This window comes from Trematomus bernacchii, unplaced genomic scaffold (assembly GCF_902827165.1).
Source record: "Trematomus bernacchii unplaced genomic scaffold, fTreBer1.1, whole genome shotgun sequence".
In the NCBI taxonomy this organism is placed as follows: domain Eukaryota; kingdom Metazoa; phylum Chordata; class Actinopteri; order Perciformes; family Nototheniidae; genus Trematomus; species Trematomus bernacchii.
The window spans coordinates 447,358-472,410 of NW_022987674.1; the positions used below are offsets into that span (position 1 = coordinate 447,358).

At 39.8% G+C, this 25,053-nt stretch overlaps 1 protein-coding gene, 1 long non-coding RNA gene and 12 other non-coding genes across 15 annotated transcripts; all 14 read left to right on the forward strand.

The window, feature by feature from the left end:
* Window positions 1–739: 739 nt before the first annotated feature.
* Window positions 740–5,517, forward strand: LOC117487522. Of its 2 annotated transcripts, none has more exons than XR_004556376.1 (15): window positions 740–774; window positions 1,278–1,321; window positions 1,898–1,941; window positions 2,250–2,294; window positions 2,477–2,562; window positions 2,741–2,770; window positions 2,952–2,998; window positions 3,190–3,245; window positions 3,358–3,467; window positions 3,658–3,713; window positions 4,320–4,381; window positions 4,590–4,639; window positions 4,850–4,904; window positions 5,089–5,288; window positions 5,462–5,517. It is a non-coding gene; the product is annotated as an uncharacterized LOC117487522 (long non-coding RNA). The 2 variants fall into 2 exon arrangements; XR_004556375.1 differs by having other exon boundaries at window positions 741–774; window positions 3,437–3,467.
* Window positions 1,038–1,119, forward strand: LOC117487567. Its single transcript, XR_004556394.1, has one exon. It is a non-coding gene; the product is annotated as a small nucleolar RNA SNORD74 (small nucleolar RNA).
* Window positions 1,675–1,756, forward strand: LOC117487568. Its single transcript, XR_004556395.1, has one exon. It is a non-coding gene; the product is annotated as a small nucleolar RNA SNORD74 (small nucleolar RNA).
* Window positions 2,078–2,146, forward strand: LOC117487583. The gene has a single exon (XR_004556409.1). It is a non-coding gene; the product is annotated as a small nucleolar RNA SNORD75 (small nucleolar RNA).
* Window positions 2,344–2,410, forward strand: LOC117487579. Its single transcript, XR_004556406.1, has one exon. It is a non-coding gene; the product is annotated as a small nucleolar RNA SNORD75 (small nucleolar RNA).
* Window positions 2,809–2,889, forward strand: LOC117487582. The gene has a single exon (XR_004556408.1). It is a non-coding gene; the product is annotated as a small nucleolar RNA SNORD79 (small nucleolar RNA).
* LOC117487575 lies at window positions 3,041–3,126 on the forward strand. Its single transcript, XR_004556402.1, has one exon. It is a non-coding gene; the product is annotated as a small nucleolar RNA snR60/Z15/Z230/Z193/J17 (small nucleolar RNA).
* Window positions 3,285–3,369, forward strand: LOC117487572. The gene has a single exon (XR_004556399.1). It is a non-coding gene; the product is annotated as a small nucleolar RNA snR60/Z15/Z230/Z193/J17 (small nucleolar RNA).
* LOC117487570 lies at window positions 3,505–3,589 on the forward strand. Its single transcript, XR_004556397.1, has one exon. It is a non-coding gene; the product is annotated as a small nucleolar RNA snR60/Z15/Z230/Z193/J17 (small nucleolar RNA).
* LOC117487577 lies at window positions 4,424–4,485 on the forward strand. Its single transcript, XR_004556404.1, has one exon. It is a non-coding gene; the product is annotated as a small nucleolar RNA SNORD78 (small nucleolar RNA).
* LOC117487562 lies at window positions 4,678–4,751 on the forward strand. Its single transcript, XR_004556390.1, has one exon. It is a non-coding gene; the product is annotated as a small nucleolar RNA SNORD47 (small nucleolar RNA).
* On the forward strand, window positions 4,944–5,017 carry LOC117487565. Its single transcript, XR_004556392.1, has one exon. It is a non-coding gene; the product is annotated as a small nucleolar RNA SNORD47 (small nucleolar RNA).
* Window positions 5,323–5,400, forward strand: LOC117487584. The gene has a single exon (XR_004556410.1). It is a non-coding gene; the product is annotated as a small nucleolar RNA SNORD79 (small nucleolar RNA).
* Window positions 5,518–8,149: 2,632 nt separating the features above from the next.
* Window positions 8,150–16,465, forward strand: LOC117487543 (hydroxylysine kinase-like). Its single transcript, XM_034136188.1, has 5 exons — window positions 8,150–8,240; window positions 10,947–11,237; window positions 12,929–13,071; window positions 13,495–13,678; window positions 15,903–16,465. Exons 1-5 carry the CDS (start codon window positions 8,237–8,239, stop codon window positions 16,343–16,345), a joined length of 1,065 nt encoding a protein of 354 aa, XP_033992079.1. The 5' UTR covers window positions 8,150–8,236; the 3' UTR covers window positions 16,346–16,465.
* Window positions 16,466–25,053: the final 8,588 nt, after the last annotated feature.

Consider the following 25,053-nt stretch of genomic DNA (forward strand, 5'->3'; position numbering starts at 1 on the left):
GGTAAATGCACCTTATAGCTGTTTGCCAACCGCCATTAAACCAAAAGAAGAATGTGCTATCGTTTTTACACTTAACAATTAAGTAATTAAATAATAAACTCATCATTTTTGCCCCTTTATATTTTATCAGGCAACATAAATGCATTTTGTCCAAATCGTGCATCCTCAACAGAAAACGATTAACAGCCATGTTAATTAATTTATAACGTGTTAAAATAAAAATCATGCTTTTAGGGGAAAAGAGCCTCTAAATATATGTATTATTTACACTTATCACACAATCTTTCACCTTTAGTTTCTCGCCTTAGTTTTATTTATTTTTAAAGAGCTGGGCGACATTATCTATGATGGGAAATAAGATTAGATATCGTCTTAGAATATCATTGTATTGCATAATTGTCTTTTACTCGATTTAAGGCAGCTTACAAGTAAGCAATGTCATTTTATCATTTGTATTATTTGTTTTTAAACTCTGGTCTTTACCCAATAAGTTATTATATCACACTAGTTATATAATTTATCAATAATCTTAGTGAGTAAATATTTGATAAAAGCACCTATAGTCAACTATACAATATTAATATCGAGGTATTTAATTCAATATATTATATATTTGATGTTTTCCATATCACTCAGCCGTTATACACTCAATGACACCAACGGCCAGTAGGGGCGCTAGCAGTTTGAACTGTTTTTCCCATCAGCCACTGCGACATCTCCCTATAAAAGCAGTCCGCGCCCTCAGTCAGTCCTCATTCCTCCGCTGCTCACAAGGTAACCACATCTACAGCCTAGAAATATCTTATTATATGTTGTTTTAGCTGACTTTTTGTATTAATATTTATCTACTTGAGCAGATATAGACAAACTATTTAATGTATTAATGATTTGATGTTTTATATGTCGGTAAAATGTCTCCTATATGGAAACAATTTGCCTTTTACAAGCAGCTTGGCCTCTCCCACGTGTAAGCAGCTAATTAGCATATGAGCTAATCTTGACTTTTTATCGACTTAAAGTCACCTCACTGCAGCTTTCCCGTGTATATATGATGATTAAAAATGTTGGTAGGGACAACTGAATATTTGTGTAGAATGCCAACCGCTCTGACTGCACGGGAACAAGTTAAACTATTCTGTTTTAGTGCTAGCTGCTACATGTGCTAACTAGCTGCTGCATGTGCAGGAGTTAACATGCTTGGCGGTGTTGAAGTTTGTAACTAAATGCATGATTTTTAAGATGTATATTAAAAAGTTTATCCCCTTCTCTGGTTGCAGGCCTTGCGACAGGACCTCTACAAAATGGAGCTGAACATTAAATGGTGAGGAAACAGAAATGACTTAATTATAACCAGATGTACTGAAGTACACTTTCAGTATTCACATTTTTGCTACTTCATACTTACACCCCACTAGTTCAGAGGTAAATATTGTACTTTAACTCCAATCGTTTATTTAATCTGCAGCTTCTGGATAAATAATTAGAAATAAACAAAACACTACTTTTTGTTTCAACTTTCATGGACAATTATTCCCAATAAATCATTAAAAACCCCAAACTGAGGGCATCATGAACTGAACTGGTCACTCAGAATGTAATGTTTTGTAGACCTTCATGTCAGTGGGTGTGAAATGTATTTCTATCATCCACTTCAAGTCACCTCACTGCAGCTTTCCCGTGTATATATGATGATTAAAAATGTTGGTAGGGACAACTGAATATTTGTGTAGAATGCCAACCGCTCTGACTGCACGGGAACAAGTTAAACTATTCTGTTTTAGAGCTAGCTGCTGCATGTGTAGGAGTTAGCCTATTTAGATAGGTGTTGAAGTTTGTAACTAAATGCATGATTTTTAAGATGTATATTAAAATGTGTATCTCCCTCTTCTGGTTGCAGGCCTCAGGACAGGATCTCTGCAGAATGGATCTGGACATTAAATGGTGAGGAAACAAATGACTTCATTTTGATCTGAGGTGGAAAGTTACCAATATCTGAGTACTTCTACTTTTATTCAAGATCTGAGTACTTTTACTCGAGTACTAGATCTGAGTTCTTCCACCTCTGCTCTGATTGTTAAACTGGTGATGTTTCATTATATAAGAGTAGTGGACAGAAGTGATTTCTGAAACTTAATGGCTGAAGGTTAACTGATAGCATGCTAATGTTAGCATTGTGCTATTTCACCGATTACAAAAGTGAAGCAGTTTTTCCCGATGTGTTTTTAATCAGAGTTCTTGATGTTGTTCAGGTGGAAGAAGAAGTCTGAGCTGGGAACCTCCTCAGATCCTCTGCTGTGAGTTACTCTTATCTGCTCAATGAAGAAACTACAGATTTTAACTGGAAGTTTGTGATGATTTAGTATAAGAGTAGTGGACAGATGTGATATCTGAGAAACCATACGCTGACACTTCCATTTAAAGCTATATATTGTCTATGTCTCCATATTGTGGAGCTAACGAGGGTTTGTGTCCACAGGTCTCAGAGACATGAAGCCACATGTGAAGCTGAACAGACTGCCGAACACAATCGCCACCTGACGAAAGATGTGAAGCTGAAACGAGGTGAGCCTCAGAGTTTCTTAAAGTCTTTCTCTCTCGTCTGTGATGACAGCATTTGCTACTCTCGACTACCTGGATGACGATACCCCCAACCCACCAGTTGATTTATCTGAGGCTCACACAGCCTGAATAAAACACTCTGAATATTAGAGATGGAGCTCATTTTACTCTGTTCCTGCAGGAGACGACCTCCAGATGACCTCCAGATCAGGTAATGCATCGATCATGTCTCGAGCATCCTTTAAATGAATGTGTAAATGATGATCTTGTAACAAAACATTGGGAATCTCTCTGAATCAGAGTGAAAGAGAACTTGTATCTGATGCGTGCAGACGAACAGACGCCTCTTTATTAAAACATGCCTTTTCTAAAGTGCGTCCTCTCTCTTGCAGCTGCTCCTCTGATCCTCCTCTCCTCATGACCCTGGACTCAGTGACAGGTGAGTTAAATATTCTGCTTGAAGTAGCATGAATGAAAGCGCTCCGACACCGTGATGAGAGCATAGTTCAGCAGATGAAACCATGAAGAACAAGAGCATTTGTCTTTCGCTCCTAGCTGAGTGTCGGCCTCTCTGCTCATCAAGGACTCTTCATTCCTAGATCTTCTTCTAATGAAAGTCTCATTTCTCAGGAGCAGGAAGTCGTGATGATGCATGAAGTACTGGGAGGACCAAATGTCAAACTAAGGTGAGTTGAAGACAGACATTACAGCTTTATTTCAAACGTCTGATACAGTGATGAGAGCATAGTTCAGCAGATGAAACCATGAAGAACAAGAGCATTTGTCTTTCGCTCCTAGCTGATGTTTCAGCCTTAAAGACATGGAGGACACTCGACTCTGAAGCACTTGCTAACACTTCCTCTCTCTTGATTGACAGACAGCAGACTGAGGCAGCACACCATGTGAAGGTGAGTTAAATGGAGGAACAGCAGAGTTGAAAGATGTCTGATACAGTGATGAGAGCATAGTTCAGCAGATGAAACCATGAAGAACAAGAGCATTTGTCTTTCGCTCCTAGCTGATGTATCACCTGTAGTTCTGCTGAGCCTCAGGTGTTTCTCTCTCTGTGATAATGAGACCCCTCTCTGTTTAATTCAGACATGAAGACCCCCTGCTGTCCAGGAATCTCCACCTGCAGTCCTCCTGTGTTCCTGGTGAGCATCACAGATTAACATTTAGCCGCTAACTAGGGTAGGGGCGTAACGGTTCACAAACATTTCGGTTCGGTACGTACCTCGGTTTTTAGGTCACGGTTCGGTACAGCAGAAAAAATGGTCACAAAACATGAGATATATATATATATATATATATTATTAATTATAAAACTGAATGTATTCACTCAAATAAATACAAAATAAACATTAAGGTGCAGCATTTCGATGAACTGAAATAATCTACTTGAACTGTGCTAGTTTGACATTAGGACTTGCTTATCATTGTATTCATGTTTTTTTTTAAATATGAACTTGTCCACATTGCTTGCTGAAAGGCCAGATCTATCTATATACAATGAGATTACTTACAAAAAGTTTTTAATGTTATATTAGTTCGGTACACAGGTGAACCGAACCGAAGGGCCCTTACCGAATATTTACACCGTTACACCCCTACCGCTAACATAACTCAGATGTGATGAATATGAATCAGGTCTCTGATCCCGTTGAGGAAAATTAACATTTAATCTGATCTGAGTTTGCTTCAGGGAAACAAACAGGGCTTTTTATTCTGGGTTAATTTACACAACTTTTCTGTGTTTTCAGATCGATCAGCTGTGAGGATTGATCAGCTGTGAGGATTGATCAGCTGTTCAGACAGACTTCAGGTGAGAATCTGATCCTCTCCTGAGACTTTAGAAAGACTGAGGGTTCAGTGATGTTTACAAATGTCTGACCTGAACTACAATGTGGAACAATCTGTTACTGAGAACCCAGAGGAGAGAACCACAATCAATTTGAATTAATATATTTATTGAATTTTCACAATCAACCTGTTGCTGACTCTTAATATGATTTGATGTCTGTCTCCTCCAGGAAAGAGCCTCACCTGTCAGACTGAACATGGGACACTTGAGGACATGAAGGTGGGTCTCATAAAGAGTGTGTGGCGTTAATGAAACACTTCCTGTGATGAAAAGATTCTGCCAAATGATCTCTAATGATTATACCCCTACCGTTCCATTATTTTCTGAGGCTGTGTGCTCTCTGAACATTTAGTTGTTGCTACTTTTCTGTCACTGTGCTCTCGTATAAATGTAGTTTTTAAATAAGACTTTCTGTCCCTTCTCCTCCAGGAAAGACCCTCCTCTGTCAGACTGAACATGGGACGTTTGAGGACTTGAAGCTAAGGTGCGTCTCATCAGGAGTGATCAGAGTTTCTATGAACACTACCTGTGATGAAAAGATTCTGCCAAATGATCTCTCATGATTATACCCCTACCGTTCCATTATGTTCTGAGGCTGTGTGCGCTCCCTACGTCTCTGCTGAGTTTCTACCTTTGGTTCTAATGAGAGTTTGTGTTTCTGTCCAAAGAAGCCCCTTCAGGATCTGCTCTGGGATCAGCCTCATCAGGTGAAGCCCCTCCCCTTCAGGACCAGGATCTGCTCTGGGATCAGCCTCTCATCAGGTGAAGCCCCTCCCCTTCAGGACCAGGATCTGCTCTGGGATCAGCCTCATCAGGTGAAGCCCCTCCCCTTCAGGACCAGGATCTGCTCTGGGATCAGCCTCATCAGGTGAAGCTCTCTCTGATACCTGCACGTCTCTGAAAGCTGTAGCTGATGATCTGTTTAAACATTGGGAATCTCTCTGAGTCCGAGTGAAAGAGAACTGTTTTCTGATGCAGAGCAGACTCTCTGATCTGTGCTCTGGAGGAAGGCTGCTGCTAACTCCTCTCTTCTCTTCTCAGGTGCTGAGCTTCAGAGACATCAAGGCTGTGTTTGTGGAAATAAAGAGTGAACTGAATCCTGTGCCTGGTGTCTTTTATTAACCTGTGTAGATGATGCTACCTAGGGCTGTGCAATTACGATTTTGGCCTGCCACAATTACGAAAATAACATAATCGAAAAAACGATTATTTTGCTAGGTTGTGACTGCACTGCAACATATTTGATCAAATTTATTTGTATATATATATTTAGTAGCTTGTTGAAGTGCGCTCCCAAATATTTTTTCTTGTTTATTGGTATTTATTTAAATGTAGATATAAATGTATAATTTAAATTTATTTTTGTATTGGTTTTTCAGTTGAATTATGGCGTTTCAGTTTTGAGGAGTGAATATGGATGTTAAATTCACAAACGAGTATGAATAATCTTAAACAAGAACAGGCTCTTGAGCCATGATTTTAAGGTACAGAAACTGTTCAGAATGCATGACGATTCCTTCAAAGGTTTTGAAATAGACCCCTTGTACTCTTAATCTATAAAGTAATACATGTTAATTATTGAACTCATGAGTGGCCTGACTGGCCCTCATAATTTGGTCTATAAAAAAAAAAGTCAATGATCATTGTGAAGGAGTGTCCAGCCCATATCAATAACATACCAAACTTCAGGCTAATGTGAGATTCAGAAGTTTTAAAAATCATGTTATAGTAGGCCTACCTTACATGAACCTGTTTGAAACCTTAATGACCCCATGATGTGATTATTTATATCTTAAAACCTTTAACAACTATATTCAGATGTTCATAAATATCTACATTTATGTATAAATACATGTGTAGCAGTTAGACAAACATAAATAGATCTCATTATTACCTATTTTATGTGTACTAAAATAAAGTTGACTAAGCCCCCTTTTAATTTATTAATTAGACAAAATGGTTTGTGCTTAAAGTCATACTGATGTGTCTCAAACGGATAGACTAGATTATTAAATTTGCCTAATAGTTGCTTAAAATGCTACAATAACATTTGCAATTCGTTTTTAATCTGCCATGTACGGTATCAATGTCTCTCAGCCACCGTCGTGCGGCTGCAGCTAGACCATATTGAGTTTTTACCACAGTGCCCAAATAACTTTCATAGTATGCCATTTTTTTTTTTTTTTTAGACATACAGAACACATGTAGTCCTATGCTTCCCTCATTAAACCTTACAGGTTGAATGTGCTGAGAAACTGCACTATGCATATAATTACCTCCATACTATTTTGAGAAACAAGCTAATCCCAGAACTGACCGATGTTTACGATGTGTGCTTAAAGAGAAATTCAAAATGGAAACTAAACAAGGTGTTTGGGGCTGAAACACGTGTTCATGTTATAACGTGGTGCCAACAGCAGTCCTTATTTAACTCACGTGCTTGTGTTTGCACTTTAGTGTGGCTTTTTAAAGCAGTCACATAACGAGGTATCGTTGGAAAGCTCCGTCTCTCTTGCACAATCTCATCGGATCCAAATATGGTCATTTCCTTTGTATCAGCAACCAATCAAAGTACAAAGGGGTTAAACCAAGAAACGAAATGTCATTGGCTGGTGTCAATTTCTGACAACGTGATTCGTTCAGATGGGTCATGTGGTGTGCTGGTTAGCTTTCCGCTGTACATTTAAATCTCAAAATGTCTCAAAAAGCGAAAAGAGAAGACGACAACAATTGTCACTTGCACGAAGCAAGGTTATACAAAAACAAATGACCCCGAACATGAAATACCTTCAGTATTGCGCAAGCTGTCGTCCAAAGAGCAGGAGGGTTTAGGTAGCAACACACAGCAATCTTTAAAGATCATTTTCTCTGAGTCAGAAATGTCCACTTCAGTAGCACGTAGATACACCAAACCTTCCAGTTATATTCCTATCAATATTCTGAAGGCTTTTACTGAAGAGTTTGTTCATATATCATTCATAGCCTGAATCATATAACATTTTATACCTAAAAACATGGCGAAAATTGATATTTTAGGGCTGTTGACAGTATTTTCTGATTTATTTAGTGATAAAAAGAGATATCCAAAATCCCTTCCGTAAAAGCCTTAGATTCTAATATGACTACAAAATGAAAGAATAATTTTGAACTTGGCTTTATCCAATGTTCAGATTTGTGTTCCTGAAATGTATTAAAATATGCGCATATTTAATGAGATGATGGCCATTTGCATATTTAAACATGCTATTTCAGAAAACTTGTAATACAAAAAACAACATTTCTAGCTGATATCTTTAAGTTAAAAAAAATTACCCTATTCACCTGTAGTGTCTAGCCTTAAATTATGATTACAAATCGGCCGAGTTTCATTCAGACTATTTAAAAAAAAAAAAAAAAACGGTCTAATGTTATCATTGCACAACAATGAACTCAATGTGTGATTGTTATAGCCGTAATATTAAACACTAATAATAATAATACAGTAAACTATTAACACTGTACTGTCACGGTCACGGACCCACCACGGTAGGGGCGTCCGAAATGAGGTGTAGATCTGTAGATGTAAAAACCTGGAATGAAAACCTGAAATACTGACCTTTTGTCTCGTATACATTTTTTAATTGCAAACCCAATTGTTTTCAGTGTACAGCAAAAATAAAGCAATTAGCCTCGCTTTTCCAATAGTTTTGGAGGGGACTGGACCAAGCTGCTCTGGTTGACTCCTCCTCAAAGTCACAAGTCCTGTTCAATTGCTTGTGAGAGGCTGAGCCACATTCTCTACTGTCCCTCATCTCCTACATTATCTGCTGAAAGACAATGGGTAAGTGCATATGTTTTCTGTTAAATGACTGGTAGTTATAGTAGATCAAACGCATGTATGTGTGTAAATGTTTGGCCATTTATAATAAGACCTCAGAGTTTCATTATTCTGCTACATTTTCATGATGACTGAGTGATTCTGATGGGGACACCAAAGCGGGCCCAGCGCCACGAGGGGGCAAAAGTTGTATTCTTTGCCCCCTCACCTTGAGCATCATTCATCCATCAAAAAGTACAATAAATGTCACAATTATTAAATAATAACTTTAAATAATTATCTTCCCCAATACACGTTACTACGTTTAGATCAGATATGTGGGCAGGCAGTCAAGCAACGTGTAAAAAAGCCTCAACCCCAAGTGAGCTTGTAGTCTTAATTAATGTTAGCGTGTGTGCTTAGCTGTAAACACAGTCGGATGGGTGACCAAAACATCCTCGTTTTCCGGGCAAAGTCCCCGTTTTCGGTGGCCGGTACCCGGTTGAAACTCCCGAAAATGTTCCCGTTTTTGAATGTGCGTTAAAAAACATAGAGCAAGGTGAAATGAAATGTTACATGTCAGTAAAAACAGAGTAACAGTGTTGTGCCTGTTTGTAGCGTTGGCGTATTTCTTCTTCTACTACTTCTTCTTCTACCTACTTCTTCTTCTTCTTCTACTTCTACTTCAATGTACCTGCCCGCGAAATATTGGACAAAATAAACTCTGCTAGTAGTGTCAACTAAATCCATAGTATTACAACAAAAGTGCTTTAAACGATGTATGTTACGAATTTATGTTCTCAATCGTCATGTGTGGGATTGAATATTAAATTAGTTTAGATGTATTGTCCCCAGGGGGAAATTCATTTGCACAGCACTGTGAAAACAATATGAAATCACAGATAGCACCACACATGTTATTATTTAGGGCTGCCTGTATGGATCAGGTTTTTGCCAAAGCGAGCCCTTTTACTAGAATAATAATATGTTATGTATTATATAAACCGTATGGGTACAATGAGCGACATCTAGTGACGGATTTTGGAACATTGATTTGATTTTTCTCATGGCTCCAGACTCTAGAGACAAACCAGGGGACTTTATTTTTATTTTTAATCTGTGTCTGTCCATTTGGTGTGGTATTTGATCCAATATTACATTTGGTTTATATATTAGTCACTTTCTTATGAAATGCCAGGTTTTAGGCCTTGATTTGAACATTCAATCCTGAAAATAATTGTTCTTTAATTCTGACATGACTAGAGTAGATAGTAAGTAAATCTGTATAGGAAGACGAGTTAAGGGATAGAGGAGAAAAGGTTATGGTATAATTACAGAGCCTGTCAATTTATAAATTGAGGAAATCAATGTTAGTCTGTTAACCAAAGTGCAGCCATCTATCTATCAACTATCTACGATCTGTTATTAAAGATCAGAGGAAAAGAACAGAACGAGAGTGTTTTGGAGTAAGAACAAGGGTTTTTGGAAAGCTAAACATTCAACCTGGAAAAGGTATAGCAGTGAAACATAATTAACTTTATCCAAAGTGTTCTCATTTTCCTTTTAAATATATGTGTAAGGGTTGCACTAGACTTTTTCGCTACTCGTCAGACAGGACGAACAGGATCGTAAAATTCCCGTCAAAATCCAGTATTACCCGTCGGCCTTTACACAAATCTGGGGGGGGGGGGGGGGAGAGAGAGCACGCTCGTGTCACCTGTCAGTCTTGCTCAAAGCCTTTCATTAGTTTCACTGGAACTCAGGGCTGCCCCTGGCCAACTTGTGACCCCACCCAAGGGTCTGTACCAGTGGCGGCTGGCCCAAAGAGAGCGATAGGGCGTCGCCCTCCCTAAACCACACACATAAACATTATTATTAATAATAACAATAATAATAATACTAATTAATTATATAAAATGTCAATATTTGTTTAAAATATGGAATGCACCCAGAAACATGTGTAAAATATGATTTTAAAATAATTTGCGCAAAATATATGCTTTTCCAAATTCCTAGTACACGGTATGACTGAAGTACTGTGCTGGGGCGATGGAGAAATCGCCCCACGGAGGCGGGTCTTTGTAGCAGGTTAGCCAATTGCTGATTCAAGATATGAACGTGTGTCATAAAATATAGCCAATCAGCGTCCTCAAAACTGCTTCCGGAGGGGCGATTATTGTATCGCCCCAAGTAAGCAACTGCTACGCAGCTGGACGACGGCCACAGGATTGCGGTGGGGAAACACAATGAGGAGGTGGATAACAACAGGCATATTTTATCCAAAATAATGAAGTTTTGTGGGGCTTTTGAGTTGGCTTTGCGTGTGGGCGTGACGAGACTGGCTCTTCAGTCAACCCTGGCATTTTCAGGGGATTGGTGGATTTTGTTTCCTCCCTGCACACTGTGCTGGAGGAGCACCTGAAGACCGCCACCATTTTTAAAGGCACGTCAAAGACGTACACCACATTGATTTTAAGAATAAGAATAATAATTATTAGTTTGTTACATCTTCAGCTATTTGTATTACTGTTGCCGCATAAGATGAGGCCCCCTCCGCCAGATGAGGCCCCACGCAGTCTGCGTCATCTGCGAGTCGGGAGGGGCGGCCCTGCTTGAACCTCTTATGACAAACTCAAACAAATGTTTCTGGTGGTGGTGTGAACGTTGGCAGATTTGCAGGTCATCAAAAGCATGTGCAAAATTGTGTTGCTATTTTACTCTTATGTGCAGAAAGAAGGCCAACGCTCACCCCGCAGCAGGCAACTCAACTGACAGCGCAACTTTATGGAGTGACCATAACTAAGATCTCCACCCTGCCTAGTTATATTGACCAGAACTTCCTCATTGTGGACACAGATGGTACCAAGTATGTCCTGAAGATCATGAACTCAGAAGGCAGCAAAAATGCCACTAAGCTGGAGGTTCAGACCTTTGCCTTGTCCTTTCTACGCCAGCATGGAGTTCCTGCTCAAACCGCCTTGCCCACCACCACGGGGAAGCTGTTGAGTATGGAGGAAATAGGTAACAGCAAAAACATCCCTACAGTCCAATTGTATTAAATGTAACTTTGCTTAAGTCATAAAAAACTAAAAAAAAACTAATGTCTGAAGGAGCCTTTGACCCAATCCTTTAACAACGTGATTAAGTATGTATCATCTTACTTAAATAAAAAAAATATGGTATTGTATTAACTTGAAACAATTATAATCATTTCCACAGACTAGAGTCTAAATCACCCATCATTCATGAACGTAGGTAGGTGTCCATTTTTTAAAATATATTTGCTGCTACTTGCTTGCGGCATGTGCATTGTTGCTTGATTTCCTGCTACCGGAGGCACACGGCCAGCTATATCTGTTGGTTTAGAAATGACGTCAAACGCACTGATGGCTTGAAGGCATTCAGTAGAGAAAGAAAAAAAGAAGTTCACAAATGATCAAATAAAATGTTGAAAAACACCACAGTGAACTATTAAAAAGTTCATTTGATCAAAGAAACATGCTACATCATATATTCTGAAGCATCGCCATTCTCTCTATATATTTATCTTAAACAGGACAAGCAGTACACTTTTATACCTGAATATGAATCATTTGGATACACTGTAACTGTGTGAATGTACTGTGTTTGAATATATATGTAGATACTAATATATAGGAATAAGTTCAATCATTATTTATCAGATGATAGTGCATTTACTGACAACATTGGACTGTAAAAGGACTATAGAGAGGCCGTCCCCTTCTGGTGGACCTCCATGGGACCTTATTTTGGAAAAATTATGTATAGAAGTCAATGGAGAGAGAAAGATTATCTTTTTTCATTTGAATTGTGCCACGAATTACACATATGATGTTTGTCAATTTAAAAGATAATTTTGAAAGTCAAAAAAATAAAAATGTGTGGTAAAACTGTGAAGTAACACATTGTTTGTGTGAAACCGCTCAATGAACTCCATCTCCCGTCTCACACCACACACCCAGACGGCCGTCACGTTGGCACATTTCACTTCTTTCTCTCAGAATGAGGCGAAAAGTATTAAAAGAGGTGAAAATCACTCCAAGTCTGAGCATGTTGAGAGCTGTGCATACACACAAGGGGAGTTAGTCGGTTCCTAAGAGCCAGCATGCGGGACCGGGACTCTGGGATTTGTAGTCTTTCCAGTTGCGTATTTTTCTGGAAATGGAAATGATTATTTAAGATTGACAAACATCATATGTGTAATTCGTGGCACAATTCAAACGGGATCGAGAGATAATCTTTTTCTCTCTCCATTGACTTCAATACATACTTTTTCCGAAATGAGGTCCCATGGGGCGGAAGTAGATGGGCGGGACTTCGCCTCTCTATAAGAGTGGGAAGTGTAGAACCTTTTTGTAAAGACTATTCCTTCTGGCCCTTTGCCTTTATTAGAGAGATATAGATCACAGGAAAAGGAGGTCTGATTTGAACATGAGCTGCCCAGTCTACCAGGTTGGCTATCTGAAATGTATTGTTCTATAGTTCTTATATTAGTATTATATCTTTGACTGAACACAAATGATACTCATCATGATTGAATGAAACCAACATCTCAAGCCCAGTGTTAATTATCCGAGAGAAAATGCAGGCGTGGCCTTTTGTCCACTATGAGACAGTGCCATGTGAATCCTTAAAGCTATGATACTTACCTCAAGATGTTTTGTGTCTGTGTATCCACCTTGCCTTATTAGACTGCGGACATGGGGCTCAGACCTACTGTGTGAGGCTGATGACTTATCTTCCTGGAAAAACACTTGCAGAATCTCCAGGCACTATGCAAGACCTTTATCATGTGGGCAGGCTCATTGCTTTCATGGACAAGACATTGCAAAAAGTAAGTGGAAAAGTAAAACTTGTATCTTTCCAAATATTTCTAATACACATGCAGCATATTGTCAGTAGTTGATGTCGAGCTATAGGACACATATTAGCTAACACGCTAGCTACTGTATGTCCACTTAAAATGTTCCTTGATCTTTTTTACGTCTGACTGATCAAAAGGTTTTGATTAAAAAAATCATACAAAATGATTTACTACTTTTTATGTACTTTTATTCATGTACCTGTGTTATTCATGTTTTATTATCCTTGCTTTTAAATGTGTTTTAAAAAGGCCATTTGATATTATGTTTCTGCTGCACCATTTCTTAATGCTGTTTGCATTTTGGTAAAGCACTTTGAATTGCCTCGTGTTGAAAGGTGCTGTATGTAAACGTGCCTTGCCTTACTATTGAAAACATTACCATTTGTCTCCAAGCTGGAATCTCCAAACCTGGATGTCTTACACAATAATTGTGATGAAGAATGGAGTTTATCCAACGTCCATCTTGTCGAGCGCTGCCTATCAGTGATGGATGGAGAACCCCTGCAGGAAGTGATCAAAGCAGTCATCGAACAGTTTAAATCATACGTGCTTCCCAAAATCGGCTCTTTCCAAAAAGGTTTGTTATGTTCTGCATTCCTTTGGTTAAAGGGGACCTCTCATGCAAAATGCACTTTTGTACGTCTTTTCTACATGAATATGTGTCCCCGGTGTTCCAGGGAACTCACCAAGTGTCAGAAAACACAACCCTCTCTATTTTCCTCCATACCCAAATCTCTAAAAAAGGGGCTGCAACGGATCTGATAAAAACTGATCCAGATTTGAACACTGTCCTGACGTCAGGACGGTGGCGCTACGGCTATTGGGCCAACTCCACCAATCAGGAGGAGACAGCCACGGCCATTGCCGTTCGAAAGCGCTGGAGACGCTGTAGTACATATGCCAGGCCTGTAGATGGTGCTGTTCTCACAGAATCAGCCCTTGCTAAAACAGAGCTACAAATTGTCAAATTGAGCGAAATGAGGCATGGCTAAAATGCATGATCTGTTTGGTATTTTGAAGGAAAAAAAAGTATAAATATGCCTTATATAGGTATGGTCCTACACTATATTATTATAATATAGCATGATAGGTCCACTTTAAATATTTCACTCTGTTTAATATTCTGCTTGTTCGGTTAAATTATGATCCTGTAATTGTTTACAGGGTGCATGCTAATCCAGTCGAGAATGCTAAAGAATGATATTTGACAATTACACAACGACAATGCTGGAAGCGGTGTGTCCTTTGTACAGGGAGCCACAACCACGTGCAGTCTATGGGCCATGTGCAATAGCTGTCACCATTTAACCATTATTTTAACCACAATCTTCCAATTAGCTTAAAACTGCTGTATCGAGTATTAATGTTCCTCTATTGGTCCACAACATTTGTTCGTAGTGAAACATCTCCTCGACAGGGTAAGGTCATATTCTGTACACATCCCCAAAGGATGAGTCCTTCTGTCTCGGGTCTCCTGACTAGGGTGACCAGGTGCCAGAAAGCCACAAGTGGGACAGAGAGTATGTTTGTGTGGGACAATGTGGGACATGTAAATGTAATGTTGACGCATGAACTGTCAACGGGGGGGGGGCGGGGTACACTGTGGACCTCTGTCGCCTGTCAGCGCAACTTACATAATGCCGTTTAAAACATATAATAATGGGCGGTGCCGGCCGTCAGCAAACCGAGCCGGCCTTTCTCCGCAGAAAAGCGTTTTGGCCAATCAAAATGAAATATGCGGGACATCGTCTCAATTTGCGGGACGCACCAAAAGTCGTGAAAATGCAGTGCAGTCCCGCGCAAAGCGGGACATCTGGTCACCCTACTCCTGACTGACTGATCCTGTTGTGATTGGAATTGCTCAGCCATTGGTTGGATTACCATGCAATTTGTTTCACACAATGATGTCCCCCTTGGACCTTGATTACAATCAATTCACAATTTCTATTGGCAATAAGGGTGGCCAATTTCTCTTCCAATGCCCCTTACGTTGAATTGATCAGAGCAAATCCAAAAGAGACAAACACTATGGTAACGTTCAAGGTTCAAGGTTCAAGGTTCTTTATTGTCAAACTAACATAGCTTGTGGGTGTTTCTCAATCGCGAGTACGCTTGCTTGGTAGCACATGTCTGCCGAGCATCTTGCTTCAGAAGCGAGTCAAGAATACTTCCTGCCATTCGGAAAACGAAGAGTGGAACAGGCTAGCAAGTGTGCAGGTGTGCGTCATATGAGAGGCCCCGCCTCTTACATCTTCCGCCACAGATTTGGGGAAATTGGTCCGTGCGCAAAGCATTGTGGGGATTTTAAGACCGCGGAGTCTACACATGTGCAGCCTCGATATTTCTCCAAACGGAGTACGCCGGGCTCGGTAGATTTCCAAGTATACTGGAGATTGGAACAGTACTTCGGCGGCACTCGATGACGTAGGATGCTTGAAATAGTGGCTCTGAAGCAGCTTTACTCGACATTGAGAAACACCCTCAGAGTAATTATGTCGTTGAAAATCTTAGGTCACAGGCTTCTCCAACAATGCAACACAATAATACAGATAAGCAGACAATATTAAAGTATATTATATTAAAAGTCATACAAAAAGATAAATAGTTCTAAAAAACGTGTAATAGTGCAATACGAGTCTATATACAAGTTATTGGAATGCTATATTAGATAATAGATCATTACTAAGTAGCAGATGAATGTTATGAAATTGTTTCAGTTGTTTAACATATATCAATTGCTTGTTTTCCTCTATGAAAAAGGTGCATTCAATGACACAAAGTTTATTCTATTTCTTTCATAGGAATAATACATGGAGACACAAACGACAAAAACATCATTGTGACACCTGTAGGCAACGGTCGTCATGAGGTGTCAGGCGTGCTGGACTTTTCTTCCCTCATGAATGATTGCTATGTATTTGAACTGGCAGGAACAATCGCGTACATGATGCTGGAGAACCCCAGTCCATTGGATGTAGGTGGAGCAATACTTACAGGTTGGGAGAGCGTCATGGTACTCAATGAAGACGAAAGGGAATGCCTCTACCTGCTGGTGCTCGGTCCGTTGTGCCAGTCTCTGGTTTATGGCCGGCACAATTTAAAAAAGTACCCAGACAACGAGGACTATCTCCTGGTTACAGCCAAAAATGGGTCTCGGATTCTTACTCAAATGTGGGAGATGGGAAAGAAAGAAGTAGAAAGAAAATGGTTTACAGATGCCAGCACATTCTCAGTCAATGAATAAGGACATGTTATCAATGGAGGAGGATAAGGATATCGATTTGCTAGAGGAAAGAGATTTGCAATGACAAAGAATGAATTTTGACTTTTCCGAGTCTTTTAAATAAAATGTTTGATTTGGACAAAAAAATATTTCCCAGTTTTCACTGCTTTTTGCTAATATTTTCTCAAAAGGCACGGTGTAATATCAATATATGGACTTCGCCATTAGGAACCATTAACCGTGCTTTGATGAAGGGACAATGGGCGTAACCCCCTGGTGCCCCCTTTATCTGTGGCATTTAGTCTTTTCAGTTTTAGTCAACGTTGAAGTGTTCTTCTCATGACCTTTTGATCATGTGTCAGTATTTTAAACTCTTATCACGTTTAGGATACCTTTACTTGCTGGACTGATTATCCGTCTATAGAACTGTGCCCGCATTTAAGTAAATACTTGTATTTTCACTCTGTGTTCTGAAGTGTGATCTTGGGTCTTCTGCTTGCTGGTATCAAGTGTGCGTACAAATAGGAGGAGGAGACTAAAAAGGTGAAGCACACAGTACCTTCTGCTTTATGCTGAGAGGAAGATACACAACTACTGTCTCTAGTAACTTCAATGATAATTATACATTAAGAAACATGTTTTTAATTAGAAGGTACATTTTTGTAATGTTAACGATTAATTGCAAAGGCCCTGAAGGCACTGTTATGGAAATCATATTGAATGTTTTTAAATCTATAAGACTACATTACACCTTTTTCATCCCTACAGTACAAACATTTATGCAATTGAAAAAAAAAACAGCATTTTTAGGGAATTTGCAGATGATACGACTATTTGTACCTCCCTCTCAAACACCGTGGCGTTTGATCTCCACTTGCCAATCATGACCCTGCTTCTTCAACAACGAGCTCAGTGTTCCTGGTTCCCATTGGAATATATTTCTGTGACTCCTTTGGGTCAGATGTTGTTGGACTTTTCGACCATGGATGTTTCCAAGCATTACTGGAGGGAAGACATCTGGACTCCACAGTTTTAAGAGAGCAGTGTATTGCTAATGGGATACTATGCGTGGCTTACACGGCATATACCATACACACTGTTCCTCATGTCAATGTCCCTTGTGACTAATAAAATACTAACCTGCATTAGATTCCAGCTCAGTCCCGGCCGCTGGAGACAATCACCTGCCATTACTTAGTCTTTTCTGTAGTTGTGATCACCTCAACTGTATGCAGCTGAATTCATGATCGAGTTTTTCTCTGTTACGACCTGGAGACAATAACACACAACAACCAATACAACGAGGGAGTCAGTGTAAATGTTAACAAAAGTGTATTCCTTGTACAAAAATAACTGTTCAGGTGTATATCATATGTAGTGTCTCTACTTTAAAGAGTCCTCTCCTGCTGATGTTCAGGTGTATATCATATGTAGTGTCTCTACTTTAAAGAGTCCTCTCCTGCTGATGTTCAGGTGTATATCAGTATGTAGTGTCTCTACTTTAAAGAGTCCTCTCCTGCTGATGTCCAGGTGTATATCAGTATGTAGTGTCTCTACTTTAAAGAGTCCTCTCCTGCTGATGTTCAGGTGTATATCAGTATGTAGTGTCTCTACTTTAAAGAGTCCTCTCCTGCTGATGTTCAGGTGTATATCAGTATGTAGTGTCTCTACTTTCAGGGTTCGAGTTATAAACTGAGCTCTATGGGGGTCTTTGAAACTAACGCGTGCGCGCGCGTGCACGCACACACACACACACACACCAATAATAAACATATGGACAGGGGTTACTATTTAAAAAAAATTGCAAATGTATTTGGGAACCTATCCATGTGAACATATTTTGGGGGTGGACCTCAAATCCTCTAGGGGGGTCCGGGGGCATGCCCCCCCTGGTAAGATATTTTTTTAATTTTGGAGTTAAATGCATCAATCTGGTGCATTTTTAAGGGAAAGTAAAGAGACTAGATCTATGGAAACACCCATATGAAACAGAGGCCACATCATGTAGACAGACAGTCACCCTGTGTGAGGCAAACCCACATTTGCGCAGCGTTGCGTTCACAATAGCCTACATTAAAAAAAAAAAATCGCTAGGCCATCGGGAAACCTCCCGGCCCTCCCGATGGCCAGTCCGGGCCTGCCAGCAGCCCTCTACTTGCTACAAACTTAAATATGAAAACATAGCCGTGGGAACATGTTTCAAATGGGGGGTGCTGTGGGGATGACACCAGGGCCGGTTCTGACACCAGGGCCGGTTCTGACACCAGGGCCGGTTCTGACACCAGGGCCGGTTCTGACACCAGGGCCGGTTCTGACCCATTTGCTGCCCGAGGCAAGATTTTTGCTGATTCATTTATATCTTATTTTATCAGTTTATTTATTTATCCATATTTCTTAATCTCTCCAGTTCTAAAGGATATTGTTGGTTTACTGTCCTATAGTATACATGTGCCAAGAGCAAGGACTGTCTTAGGTATAAGACAGCTTTTATGTGCGCAGCTCCACTTGCTTGGAACAATCTTCAGCAAGAATTGAAACTGAGCAATCTCATTCCTCTGCATGTTTTTAAAGCTAGGCTAAATGAAATGCTCGTTGATACTATGGGTACTTGTAAATGTCTATAACTATGTAAATGTATCCTGTAAATATAATGTATGATGTCCTTTATTGTTTTATGTTCCATGTGGAACCTATATGCTGCAGGTCTCCCTTGAAAAAGAGATCTATGATCTCAATGGGACCATCTGGTTAAATAAAGGTTTGAAATGAAATGAAATGACATTGGAATGATTTCAAACCTGTTTTTATTTATCCTAATAATTATAAAGGTGTGCCTTGGAAATATTTGTTTACATAAATTGTGATCAAATCAAATCAAATCAAATCAAGTTTTATTTATAAAGCACATTTAAAAGCGATTTTTGGTCGAGCCAAAGTGCTGTACATGTAATAAAAACACATTACTGCAATCACAATAAAAGACAATAAATTACAACAGATATATATAAAAAAATAAAATAAAACACAGGGAAAAGTCAGGAGTCGTGCTCCGCTCTGACTAGAAGGCCAGAGAGAAGAAGTGTGTTTTTAGTGTAGATTTAAAAACCCCTAGGGTCTGGGCCGACCTCACATGGAGGGGCAGAGTGTTCCAGAGCTTCGGGGATCAAACCGTTTGAGACACACTGAGATAACTTAGACTAAAGTGAACTATCTAAACACTCAGAGTCCTTTACCTCACTGAGCCTCTCAGGACAAATGGAAAATGTAACCGGGGTGAAAAGGGTGTTATCTTTACTTAATTATGAATGTGAACAGTTGTATCAACAGCTTTTACAATGTGCTGCTGACTGCTGGAAAGTGGTTTTACTTTAATGTATTTGTTTCGTCCATTGTGCTAATGCAGGTGGGGCCGACCAGTTATACAAGAGGTAGATCATAGCTGTACTTTTTTTTTAATGAGCCACATGCCATGATGCACCAACATAATTGTATTATTTAGACTGACATTAAGAAGTTGAATCAACTCATTACAGGGCGAGAGAGTGAGAGAGTGAGAGAGAGAGAGAGAGAGAGAGAGAGAGAGATAGAGAGAGAGAGAGAGAGAGAGATCAGACAAAGTGATATGAGTGATAGTGAAACGTTTTAACTTTCATTTAGCAAAAACTAGCGTGAAACTTTACATGCAAGTTCCAAAGTAACTTCCTGAAATGTAATTGTCTGCGGTGATTCTACGGAGTCCCCAAAGGCCCAAAATTGTGCACACAAAACATATTTCCGGCTGCCCGGGCCTAAGGAAGTAGCTCTACTTATGAAATCTCTGTTAGTTTAAACTCACTACTTTACATTCAAAACAAATAGCTTATCAAATGTGGCACGGCATTATTGATAAAGCTACATATTAGTTACATCATACTTATCTTAACCAGCAACACCAATAAAATACTGCTTCACATAAATGCATTCCAAATAATCATCAGTTTGTATTCAATGCATATCGAGGCAACTGAACCACACATCAACATTTCATCCATGCATTTCTTCACTTGTTGTTCAAGCTCTCAAACAAACAAGCGGGCAGTACATCACATCGCCTCTTTTTCTGCTACTTTGACAACATGGTTGCAACCGGTTTCCGTGCTGTTGATGCCAATTTTCATTTTTTTATATAGTGAGTTGATGATTTCATAAACTAAGAGTGAGGTACATTTTCGCCTCGCACATTTTCCATCCAAATGAAGCAACATTTCTAAATCATTTTCAGACAAATTTGACACATGTTAGTGTTGTTAGATCTTATTGTCTTATATTTCTGTACAGCACTTTGAATTGCCTTGTGTTGAAAGGTGCTCTATAAATAAACTTGCCTTGCCTAGTGATGACTCACAATCTACTAGGATTAATAAATGTCCAAAGTGTCTATTACGTTAGTAGGAAATCCAACCTAGAGCAACTGAGCATTGGAATAGAACATGTTGTTCCATACGGCCCAATGAGAACAAACACATCTAAACAGGAAAGTGTAAAAACATGTTGAATCATTAAACATCTGATTGAACAAGAACAAGACACACCTAGTTTTCAAAACAATGAGGTAGATACTAGCTGTGAACATTTTTAAGGAGGGGCAGCTTGGGCGTATTGTTGTACATAGCCGTGGGAACATGTTTCAAATGGGGGGTGCTGTGGGGATGACACCAGGGCCGGTTCTGACCCATTTGCTGCCCTAGGCAAGATTTTTGCTGATTCAATTATATCTTACTTTATCAGTTAACATTTATTTATTCATATTTTTTAATCTCTCCAGTTTTAAAGGATATTGTTGGTTTACTGTCCTTTAGTATACATTGGAATGATTTCAAACCTGTTTTTATTTATCCTAATAATTATAAAGGTCTGCCTTGGAAATATGTGTTTACATAAATTGTGATCAAACCGTTTGAGACCCACTGAGATAACTTAGACTAAAGTGAACTATCTAAACACTCAGAGTCCTTTACCTCACTGAGCCTCTCAGGGCACATGGAAAATGTAACCGGGGTGAAAAGGGTGTTATCTTTACTTAATTATGAATGTGAACATCAAGGCCGAAAATTAGTTTTTTTTGTATTATATTTGTATTATATTTCCATTTAATCTTGTGGACGTGCAGATTCCCTGTCCTCCACCAGGTGGTGCTGCAGCTAGTGATGGCAGTTTGACACTGAAGCTTCGAACGGAGCTTCAACCCTGGACTTCCTATTCCATAGAAGCAGTGGGTGTTTCTCAATGTCGAGTAAAGCTGCTTCAGAGCCACTATTTCAAGCATCCTACGTCATCGAGTGCCGCCGAAGTACTGTTCCAATCTCCAGCATACTTGGAAATCTACCGAGCCCGGCGTACTCCGTTTGGAGAAATATCGAGTGTGCACATGAGTAGACTTCGCGGTCTTAAAATCCCCACAATGCTTTGCGCACGGACCAATTTCCCCAAATCTGTGGCGGAAGATGTAAGAGGCGGGGCCTCTCATATGACGCACACCTGCACACTTGCTAGCCTGTTCCACACTTCGTTTTCCGAATGCCAGGAAGTATTCTTGACTCGCTTCTGAAGCAAGATGCTCGTCAGACATGTGCTACCAAGCAAGCGTACTCGCGATTGAGAAACACCCAGTGATTCGAAGCTTGCTTCAAATCACGTGACATATGACGTCCGAAGCAGCAACTGCTTCATTTCCTGAATGAATCACTTGACTGGTTCGCGGTCCAATCACGCGATTCAATGCACTGCCTCGTCTCTATTCTGACAGGTGACAGGTTGAAACTGTTTCGAATTTGAGCGCTTCAACACTTATAACCGCTCTAAACAATGAGCAATGTGTGGGTTGTTGTCGTAGTTTGCGTTGTTGCTGTTGAGTTGTTGTTGGTATTGCATTTTAATTGGATCATTATAGAGCAAGCCAGGAAGAAAGATAGGTCGTTCTGGCTCGGGAACACTTTGAAATGTGGAGAAGTTGTGAACAAAAAGACAATAAAAGCTAATATGAAAACCATGTTACTAACTTAAGGTATAGATAGCCCAGTGGTTAGAGCCGGCGGCCCGAAGCGTCGATGTCCTCCGCGCAGCTGGTTCAAAGCCCGGAACAGATGAACTTTTAATCATTCCTTTTCAACTTTAATACTTTATTAACTGAAGGCCCTCTCCACCCAAACAAAATTACAGCACTCTCTAGTCTCTTCTCAATAACCCAATACGCACAATTATCAATCTTTAATTGCAAATAGAACATGATATTCAGTCTTGTGTGTGTGTGCATCGAATGTTTTTCAAGGCAAAGATACGTTAAACCCACTGCAGCCTTGCACTTCGCCAGGAGAGGTCGCTGTAACTGAAGCTTCGAGAAATGAACCTATTTCCGACACAATTGTCCAAGTGGTTCGATGCTTCATTCAAAGCTTCATTTTGCCATCACTACTATTTACCTCGTTAAAGGTGGGGTAGGTAAGTTTGAGAAACCGGCTCGAGATCGCTAGAATTTGAAAATACACAACCGGAGAAAATCTGCCACTTCCTTATAGAGTGGCGAAGTCACGCCCATCTACTTCCGCTCCATGGGACCTTATTTCGGAAAAATAATGTATTGAAGTCAATGGAGAGAGAAAATGTATCTTTCGATCCCGTTTGAATTGTGCCATGAATTACACATATGATGTTTGTCAATTTTAAAAAATCATTTCCATGTCAAAAAAGTCACAGTTTGTCGTAAAACTGTTGAAATATAAGACTATGAAAAATCCGCAACTAGAAAGACTACAAATCCCAGAGTCGCATAAGTGATGTCACAATTGTTTTCCTCCACTAAGAGATAGCTAAGATCAGCGCAATATAGATATAATCTATCTATATGGCGCTGGCTAAGATAAGATAACTTTCACAAGATGCCTGTGTGCTTAGGTTGTTATCATACCAGCAATGGGTCTTGCTCGTTCTTTCGCTTCCCGTCTGATGAAAGAGGAGTGTCTGGATCAAGCTAGCTAGTAGCTAGCACGTTAGTTAGCATTACAGCCGTGTCATTTTTATTAGCCTTAACATGAAGTAACATTAAGTAACCCAAAATGTTAAACAGTAAGAGTAGTAGTCATATTTCGTGAACCCTTTGAAGAGTACTGTCACCGGTGTGATCATTCTATAATACACAATTTAAGCCCGGGGGAGAAATGCTAACGCTAACGCTAGCGATCTTCTCTACTTCATGCTATCTGCACAAATGGTTGACATTAAACATTAAAACGACCAGGCAGTTCAGAGAGAATCAAAGGAAGGCAGGCAGGCAGCTTTGCATGACATTCTTCAGGACGTGTTTCATTGTGGTGATAGTGAGGGAAGTCAATCGTTTTGTTGACAAGACAGTAGTGACGGCCATCTTGGTGACGTGTGTTGTTCTGTGAGACCAGAGATGTAGTTCATTGAGCGTTTCACACAAACAAATGTGTTACTTCACAGTTTTACGACACATTTTTTTTTTTTGACTTGCAAAATTATCTTTTAAATTGACAAACATCATATGTGTAATTCGTGGCACAATTCAAACGGGATCGAAAGATAATCTTTCTCTCTCCATTGACTTCAATACATAATTTTTCCGAAATAAGGTCCCATGGAGGTCCACCGGAAGGGGAGGGACTTCGCCTCTCTATAGAGCCCCTCCTCCAACACACAAACGCGCACATGACCAATGAGGGCACGAGATAAGTTTGTGCACAGATGGAAGGCTGACAGGCAGGTAGGCCATCCAGTTATTTTAGCCGGGCCGGCTCAGATGATTGGTCGTGCTTTTTACAGAACTACAGCTTCCACAGATGATATTTTTTTATGGATTTGTTGTCAAAGCACTTCAGATATTCATTGCTATCGGGATGTTAAGAGCATTCCATGGAATATAACAAAAAGTGTATCTCGAGCCGGTTTCTCAAACTTACCTACCCTACCTTTAACGTAAATAATACTCATTACATTGACACATGCATTATTTGTGATTAAAATAATGGTTGTTGGTAATGTATTAGCGACCCCCACAGATGTATGATTTCACTGCGTCCGTGGGAGCTCAGACCCCTCCTTTTGGGAGCTCAGCTCCCATTGGCTCCCACATAACTCGAACCCTGTCTACTTTAAAGAGTCCTCTCCTGCTGATGTTCAGGTGTATATCAGTATGTAGTGTCTCTACTTTAAAGAGTCCTCTCCTGCTGATGTTCAGGTGTATATCAGTATGTAGTGTCTCTACTTTAAAGAGTCCTCTCCTGCTGATGTTCAGGTGTATATCAGTATGTAGTGTCTCTACTTTAAAGAGTCCTCTCCTGCTGATGTTCAGGTGTATATCAGTATGTAGTGCCTCTACTTTAAAGAGTTCTCTCCTGCTGATGTTCAGGTGTATATCAGTATGTAGTGTCTCTACTTTAAAGAGTCCTCTCCTGCTGATGTTCAGGTGTATATCAGTATGTAGTGTCTCTACTTTAAAGAGTCCTCTCCTGCTGATGTTCAGGTGTATATCAGTATGTAGTGCCTCTACTTTAAAGAGTTCTCTCCTGCTGATGTTCAGGTGTATATCAGTATGTAGTGTCTCTACTTTAAAGAGTTCTCTCCTGCTGATGTTCAGGTGTATATCAGTATGTAGTGCCTCTACTTTAAAGAGTTCTCTCCTGCTGAAGTTCAGGTGTATATCAGTATGGAGTGTCTCTACTTTAAAGAGTCCT

What these genes read in the sequence shown, in the direction of transcription:
- LOC117487543 (XM_034136188.1), top strand. An exon ending in TGGACAAGACATTGCAAAAA is followed by an intron (nt 13,072 to 13,494) that starts GTAAGTGGAAAA and finishes TTTGTCTCCAAG; the next exon opens with CTGGAATCTCCAAACCTGGA. An exon ending in AATCGGCTCTTTCCAAAAAG is followed by an intron (nt 13,679 to 15,902) that starts GTTTGTTATGTT and finishes TTTCTTTCATAG; the next exon opens with GAATAATACATGGAGACACA.